The 8,638-nt window shown below is 51.3% G+C and overlaps 1 protein-coding gene across 1 annotated transcript in view; it reads right to left on the bottom strand.

The window, feature by feature from the left end:
• Positions 1-8,638, bottom strand: part of PSD2 (pleckstrin and Sec7 domain containing 2) — a 45,949-nt gene that overhangs the window by 30,364 nt on the left and 6,947 nt on the right. The window contains 3 exon segments of the mRNA XM_009322285.1: positions 367-447; positions 5,207-5,401; positions 6,834-7,322. Coding sequence (XP_009320560.1) covers positions 367-447; positions 5,207-5,401; positions 6,834-7,322 — 765 coding nt within the window.

Below are 8,638 nucleotides of genomic sequence, written 5' to 3'. Positions count from 1 at the left end.
ATGCTGTCAGCTGAGATCTGACCCACCTCTGGCTTGATGGCACCAGGATGGATTGTCCATCCCAAGGGAAGAAGTTGCTCCCACTTGCTCTGATTTTGTATGGGAGGGGATTCCTGGGAAAGCTGCTCTCCACCATGGGGAAGCAGGTTTTAGGCCCTCCAGTCGAAGCCCACTTTTGGTGGCAGTAGCTTGTGCCAAACATGACACCAAAGCAAAGATTAAAAGACAACCTGGAGCTCCCCCCAGTCCCTGCTCCTATCACATGGACAGCCTCCATGGCATCGGGAAGCCCGAAGGAGAAACCCACCGCGCTGCTCCGCTCTGTCCAGCCCAGGCCCTACGCGGGAGTGCCAGAGACCAGCTCACCTGAGTGCTTTGTCAAGGGTCAGGCCAGTGAAGTCAAAGAAGCTGAGATACTCCTCTGCTACCAACTTGCTAAATTCGTTACTGTAATTAAAGAGGGAGTAGTCAGCCCTTTCATCAGGGAAGAAGACACTGTCTACAAGAGGAACAGCAGGCTGTTGCCTCCTGGCCAGCCCAAACTCCCAGTGAGACACTGCAGACGTGATCCCAGACTCAGGGGGACTTTCTCCTATCTTGAAATGCTGCTGGAAGACCTCCAAAGGGCCCTAATATGCCCCCAGCCTAGCACTGCGGCTGCCAGCCCTAGACACCTGAGAATGAGAGAGGTGGGCCCCCAGTGCCCCCAGCTGTGCTGCTGGCTAGGCAGAGCCTCCTCCCAAACCAGCCAGGAGGAGGAGGCCATAAGGATGTCCTGTGCTCATCGGGCACCTTCTCTTACCTAGTCCTCTCCCATTGCTGGACATGTCCCCTCCTCCTACTGCAATATTCCTGCTCTCCACTCCACATTGGCTCCCATCCCACTCTCTCACCACAGCACCTTGCTCGCATGTCAGATGGATTCCCCTGGGAACTGGAGCGGGAGAGCTCAGCTGAGCTTCTGGCCCTGCTCGTCGCTGAATGCTTCTCCAGAAACCATTCCCCTACCATGTTTTTGAAGAACGCCTGGAGAAGTGTTGCCTTTAAAGCCAGGACGCGTGCTGTTAAGTTCCTCTATCTACACAACTCAGGTAGCAGAAGTGCAAGAATAATCAATGAATTCTGGCAAGAAATGGGATATGATCTCAATACCCTCAGCCTTTGCCATATACAATTCCTTTTCCTTCTCCCCACAACATGAAAAGCATATTGCTAAGCGTTGCACATCCAGTTTCACCCTGGGACATGTTACAGGCAGAACTCATTGCTTTTCCTACAGCATTGTTTCATCTTCTGCTGTGAGGTGGATGCTGTAAAGCTTCTGGCATGGATGCTGTTCGGAAGCACGACACACAGCGGGATCAGGCAGAGCAGCGTGACAGCTCCAGGGGAGAGGTCCAGGCTGAGTTTTGAGAGGCAGGACGTAAGTATTTGTGCTGGAGTTTGCACAAGAGACTGTTTCAAAGCCGTATGAAGCCACAAGGCCTCACACTCATAAAACAATCTTATCATTTGGGATTGCTAGCTCTGGGAAAGAAGATGTCCTCATGGTCCCATGGCCCCCCAAGTTAGTCTGAAGCAGTGCCAGTATGATTGGTGTGCAGATTCCTGCCAGCTTCCCAGGGAGACTTCTCCACTTGTCCTGGAACTTCACAGCAAGGTGATGTGAGATGCAGGAGATGACCACACGTTTGTGAAAGGAGACGTCACCACATCTTCACCCCTGTGCCAAAGAACGAGCAGAACCAAGCGAGCCCCAGGCCTCCTCTGGGCTCCTCTTGGCTCTAAATCTGCAGAAGACCTCATGCATTGGCTGCGCCGGTGCTGGGAACTAGCCAGCACTCTCCCTTCCACAGGTCAGGTCCCACCTCACACATGCAGTTGTAGTCTCCCAGAAGAAAAGGTCTGATTCCTTCTGTTTGAGCACCTATTTACCAGGTCTCCTGGGAACCTGCTTGGGCACTCTGGGCACTGGGCACACAGCAACAACTGCCATGTACTGCAGCACTGCAGTGATCAACAGGGGAGAACAGTGTCTGACTCCCCCCACTTAACTCAAGTTGGGCTTGAAGGACCAGCCTTGCCCAAGGCTCCCTAAAGCCAAAAGACTTGGCATGTCTATAGCCCAGCACAGATCTTGGGTGAGCTGAATTGCTCTTGAGATGTCTCCATGGCCTACACTGGGAGCTACAGCCTAATTTACATTTCTAACTAGATCTATAGTCAGGCAGGATGAAGGTGGATGGGGGCTCCCCTTCACCCCACTCTCCCATCAGGGAACCCCGGGAAGGTAGGCAAGCCTTGCTGCCTGTCCTTCAGCTCACTGGGTCTTGCTGAAGGCCAGGAGTCCATAGGGAATTTATGACCCCCAGGACAAGTGGTCTGTGTCAGCTGCTCTGGTGCCAACAGTCCCCAGCCTGGGTGCCCATCGCGCCTTCCTGTGTGCCTCACTTGGTTCCCCTCTGCCTGGAAAAGCTCCAAGCCGGGACTGCCGGCTCTACTGAGGGAACCAGACAGTGTTGCAGGACACCTGAAGGCAGCCAGATCCCAGGAAGCAACAAACTCCTATGTCTAGCCAGGGGCTCAGTGACATTGATGGGACCCTTCTCCCTGAACTCCAGGGCCAGTTAACATGTTCCAGGCTTGCCTGGGACACAGAAGCTCCAACACTGGCCAGGACAAGACCATGGCCTACACTAAGGTGGGCTTAGGTGTTTGCTTTGGTTTCCTCCTGCAGGGACGGGTGACGCTTCCACCATGCAGCTCAGACACGACAGAGACATCCCCACAAGAATAGCAAGGCGTTACCCATGGGGACATGTCCGGCATCCTCTGGCTGGTGGCCCTGCCACACAGCCAGCCTCTACAGACCTTCTCTCACCTTACACCCCAGCTTGACGCTTCCTCCCTCTGCCTGGTTTGGGAAGGTCCAGGCACTAAGAGTGCTTACTGACCTGTCTGGGTCACAAGCCACCCCAGGGGTAACACAGGAGTCCTGGCCTTTTCTCCCAGTTTCATTGCTGTGTGGCTGGATGTGGACAGATGTGTGTTGTTTTACAGCCTGAATCACACTGTCCTACAGAGCTAAGCCTGTATTGTCCAGGATCCTTTTTGTGCCACAGTCACCTGGGTCAAAAAAAGATTGTCCGTAAGAAGTTTGGCTAAGTAAAATTCACCTCATCTCCAGGGGAGGAAAATACGCTGTGTGCCCGTGCCATATCGCCCATGGGACTCTGACAGGCCCCCAGTTCTCGGTGCACCGCGATGCTGAAACTGTGCTCTGCTGCCTGCTCTATTGCTGCCTGTGTGGTTTTGTGAGCACAGTGCTCTCTTGGGAAACCTTGCAAGGAAGTGCCTGGCACTACCATCTTCATGGTAGGTCTGGCAGCTGAGACAGTTCAACCTCCATCCAGCAAGAGATGTGTGACCGTGGGTAGTGACGGAGCTGAGACAGTGCCACAGACAAATCCAGGAACAAGAACCTTCCATGGAGAGTTCAGTTGCCAAAACATGTGCTCTTCAGAGAGACAAAGGTAATTTCTGGATTTGAGGTTAACTTCACAGAATTGTGTCAGCTGGAAAGAAACTGTTTGGAGATAGCCAACCTCCATTTCCTTGTTCATCACGCCTTTTCTACTTGTTTGACAATGATGAATGGTTTTGGTTTTGGTTTGGATTTTTTTTTTTTTTTTTTGAGAAAATTGCCAATGTTCACAAAGAAAAAGAAGGAGTTAAAATTACTTTAAAAGCTTTAAAATGAGATTTTACTTTTTGAACGACCCTCCTAGCCAGTCCACCTCCTACATGGAGCTGGCCTGAAAGCATCACTTAAACTTAACCTGCTCCCACCACTGTAGGTTGGTCTTACATTGTCTTAAGTGAGCAAGACCAACTTAAAACACACCTATCCTCATCCTTCTTCCTTTCCTGCTCTGCAAATGCACCTGCTTGCTCCAAGAGCCTGCAGCTCCATCCAGTTCTTGTGCTGGGAAATGATTCAGATGTCAAAAACCCAGCTGATCAAAACAAGTCTTCTTTTAAAGGCTGTGTCAATTCCCAAATGTGGGTCACCAAACAGCTTTCCAAGGTGTGAGGATTGCAGGTGTGGGTGAGGATTGCAGGGACTAGCAAAGGGACACACTCAGATGCATCCCCAGAGACCAATCGCTTGAAACTTCCCCCAGTCAGTGAGCTGGCATGGCAAATTTGCAAGAATGGAGAAGGATGCTAGACCTGAGGCAGCAGCAACCAGCAACGCACCTGCTACAAGAACCACGGCAAAAGAAAAGAACAAGGATGCTGCCAGGTGATACGAAGAGCCTCTCTAGGAGATCATTCATGGGCTCCTTCTGTCCCAGGACTAAGCTGGGAGTGACAGACAATCCTTGGTACTGAAAGCTTGGGTATTTGCTGAGGGACAGTTGTGTCCTGCTGATCCAGACAGGAGTGAGACTTTTCAAGGACATAAAAAACCCCCCAGCAACACAGGTTATATCTGATCCACGAGAAGGATGATGGGGATTGGTGTCCTCACACCCACTGGCATCCTAAAAATAATCTGTTACTGCTACACTCGTTACTGTTACTCTGTCTCTTAGAAATCTCTGTAACTCTCCCACTTTTGAATAAACACTTTTTATTTCCCTTCTGCCTTACCCAGGCAAATCTACCAGCTGAGGTGCTTGGACCTCCGGTGTGTACCTGGCTCTCCACCCAACCCTTCATGCCATCTATGCAGACTGGGTCAGGAGGCACTGTAGCAAGAAGATTTTGGGGTGCAGACATCAAAAACCTGGGGACTGGCAGGGAGCCCACAGCAGACCCAGGTCTGGATCCCAAACCCTTCAGCCTGGTGATCGCTTTAGGGAGGGTCTTGCTGGGCCCTTACCAAATGCAGAAATCTCTTGGTTCTGGCAGGCAGCAGCTTGTGGCGGTTAATGCCCAATACACGCAAGCAACTTGTAGGATGCAAGGGCATTGGACTTGGACCAGTTTCAACTGGAAGGATCTCCAATAGCCCCGGCTCCATCCAGCAAGCCCTTGTAATAGCAGGCTTATCCCTTCCTGCCTTTGTCCTGTCCTCCCAGCACGACCACTGCTCCCTCAGACCCTCCCCACCACAGCTGTGTTTCTGCTGGCCACGCTCAATGCTGCCATCTCAGTCAACCCCCTCGTAGGGTTGGCTGCAACCCAAAGCCCCACTTACTTTTTCCCGAGCTGGCGTGCCACATCGCAGCGCTTGAACCCTTCGAGGTTGTAGAGGCGCTTGGCTAGCCTCTTGGCAGCCTCGCTATCCGCCCTGCAGCCGTTCGCCAAGGTGTCCGTGCTGCCCTGGTCAAGCTGCTCCGTGCTGCCCATGTCGGAGTCAGAGTCTGACAGTGCATCTTTCAAGCTGGCATCACTACACAGAAACAAGAAACAATTCAAGGAGCAGCAATGTGACTTGATGAAACCCATAGAAAATGTCACATTTTGATTTCTTCTTGTCCTAGCCAGAAAATACGAAAAAACAACAACGCGTTTGTGAACTGGATGTTGGACAAACCCTCTTTCATTTCAGGTCAAATGAAACAGTATGGTTTAATTTCAAATTTGCAGAAAAAGATTGAAGAGAAGGTGACTTCTCCCTGAGAAATGCGGATGTATCCATTCAAAGCAAGCAGCCCCAACACCTTTTCAAGCTTCCTCTCTCTCCGCTGGTATGGAAGGGGATACCAAGCTCTTTCAGAGCTGTGGACATTCAGGAAATCTTAGGGATAGGTGGTATGCTTTTCAGTTCAGATTGTTCGCCGAGGATGAGAAACTGCACTTGTATAGATCATGCCAATGGGACTGACAGCAGACCTGCTGTTGCTGGTGGGCTGCTCCTCTCCCAGCTGCTGGCTGGCATCGTGGCCAGCTGTTCCCATAGACAACATGCTGAGCAGCCCCACTAGCACCATGTAGGTGGGGCTGCGTCTCTTTATTTTCGTGCCCAAGGCCAGTGATGGCATTATGGCACCTATTTGCACATTTTGGGGCAGTGTGACTCACTGAAGGCCTGATAGCTAGCTGGACACATGGCCTCACTCCAGCTCTCCCATGACCTGGCTGCTCATCACCTGGCTTCCTCATGCAAGGAACTGCCCTGCAGATGAGGCTGCTGCCTCCCAGGAATGATGGTTTGGGTCTGAGCTGGTCCAGAGGATGAAGTCTCTGCAGAGAGAGACTATGAGTATGCATCCTCACTGCCCGCATAAGAACCTTTGGGGAGGCCTCTACTGGGGCACTCAGTCCTAAGTGAAACCTTGAGGTTTCCCTGCACTTCAGAGCATGCTTGGGAGTGTGCCTGACTGCCTCCAACCTGCCAAGGGCTTTTGCAGATGTCAGGCAGACAAGGCAGTGGTCTGCTCAAAGGAGCCCCGGCTTTGCCTGCTATAAGAAAGATGGGATTTGTGAGCAGCCAGATGAATGGTGGTGCCCTCCAGAGCAAACGTGAACATAAAGTGCTGAGCCTTGGCTTTTCTTGGGCTCGCAGGGCTCCTACAGGACCCTGCAGCTCACCTGCAGTTTGGGGTCCTGGGTTTCAGAACAGGGAGGACTGAGACAGAGGCCTGCTGGGGACTGGGTGGTTTAATGCCATGAGACCTTGGTCCCCAGCTGCAGTCCTAACCTACGGGTAGGGAAGTTTTTCCTGTTGGTGTTTGGCCTCTCTGCCATGACAGCACATGAGAGGAAGCACAAGGGGAAAAAAAAGCAGCTCCATCTCTATCACGTCCTCTGAGCCTTGCTCCTGGACTGGGACCCCGTAAGACAAGGACCCCTTTGCCTGAGGAATTCCCAGCCTGCCTTACCTGATGGAGTTAATGATCTTGGTGGCATCTTCCTCTGACCCTTCCACATGGAACCCATTTGGGATACTCCTCAAGGACAACCGGCTCAGCACATTCTCTGATCTGCTGCTGGTAATTGAGTGCCTGAGAGGGCTCCCAAAATCCCCCTCCGCTGGCTTTGCTGCTGCCTGCTCTTGCTTATCAGCATCCATGTGGTGAAGGGCTTCTCTCTGCTGTGCTACCAGTTTCTGCTCCAAGAGTTCTGGGCTTTCCTTGACCCTTTGCTGGATCAATGGAGTGAGTGGGGCCTCAAAACTGACACAGCTGTCTGTCTCGTCTGTGAGAGAGAGGACGTCCAAAGAGTCCAAGCTGCTGTAGTATGTACCCTTCATAAGGTCAGACTCAACAATCTTCTCAAAGGTCGAGCTGAACCCATCCCTGATGTCTTTGAATTGAAAATGTTCCTTGTCATCCTCACTGCAGCTCAGCGTGGCATCTCCAGAAGCAAACCTGGACCAAAAGGGGAAATGTAGAAAATACTGTCAAGGTAATTGCTTGCACTGTTCCACTTGGAGCTAGGAGGCAAGAGAAGAGGCAGAAATACTGTGATTATAGGCCCTCGGGACCTTTCTGTGGTATAACCTGCCTGGTTCCCAAATTTATTATAAGCTTCTAGAGCCAAAAAAGGCAGAGTTTTATGATGAACAATCCCAGGGGCCCAGCCAACCCTTAATTTGGTCATGCCCCAGTAAAAAGCCAGACCTCTGAACTGGGAGAGGTTTGCATCTGATACCTGCTACTGGATCCACTGCCAGAATAGGTTTAATCTGCAGGTTATCTCTCCCTTCAAGTGCTCCAATTATGGCTACTTCAAAAGCATGAAAATCCTTAAGATCAAGGCCATTTCATCTAACTTTGGATGTCAGCAGCAAATGTCCTTGATCGCTTTTATAGCGAAGAAAAAGCAGAAGCTTTTAGGGAGCAATTCATATGCTGTAACTTAAGCCTTTTTTCTTAGATGAGGCACACTAGAAGCGGAAGGCACCCTACAAATAGTTTTCTCTCCACTGGATGTGTGTGATGGACACACATCCAGGCAGGGGAGGCTCCATGCCACTTTACAGCTAGCCTGTGGGATTCAGGCACAGCGTTACAGGCACAACAGGAGGCTGCGAAATTCATGTACCTAGAAGCCTAGCTTCCAGGTAAGCATGGATGACTTTCAGCAATCCCAGCTCTGTTTGGCTTTGAATGCAGGGGTATTCATTCCAGTGTACATCTCAATATGAACCCACACTGGGAGAATTCATCTGAGTCAAATCCAGCAACACTCGCTGTGCTGGGAGCCCTGGAGAGCCGGGAGGGCTCAGTCCCTCCTGGAATAGACCAGGCTGCAAGGAACTGCCTAAATACCCCAGGTTTTTCAGGTGAAGCCTGCCTCCCCACTTCCAGCAGACGCTGCTGTCATTTGCTTTGTCAGAACCAAGCATTTCGTGCTGTGATACAGGTGAAAGCCAGGGGAACAGTAAGCCGCTTTTCCCCTGCCTGTGACAGAGTTAACTTTCTTCATAGCAGCACATATGGTGCCGTGGTTTGGATTTGTGCTAAAACAGCGTTGATAATGCACCAATGTTTTATCTATTGCTGAACATGCCTGCACAGCGTCAAGGCTTTCTCTATTTTTCACTCCCCAGCAAGTAGGCTGGGGGTAGGCAAGAGGCTGGGAGGGGACGCAGCTGGGACAGCTGACCTGAATGGACCAAAGGGATATTCCACACCATATAATGTCATTCTCAGGAAAGGGGGGGGCGGGGGGGGGGGGAAAA

The sequence above is a fragment of the Pygoscelis adeliae genome, unplaced genomic scaffold (genome assembly GCF_000699105.1).
Source record: "Pygoscelis adeliae isolate BGI_AS28 unplaced genomic scaffold, ASM69910v1 Scaffold514, whole genome shotgun sequence".
In the NCBI taxonomy this organism is placed as follows: Eukaryota; Metazoa; Chordata; class Aves; order Sphenisciformes; family Spheniscidae; genus Pygoscelis; species Pygoscelis adeliae.
Note: the sequence above shows the minus strand (reverse complement) of the source record. Positions and strands in the feature narration are given on the sequence as shown.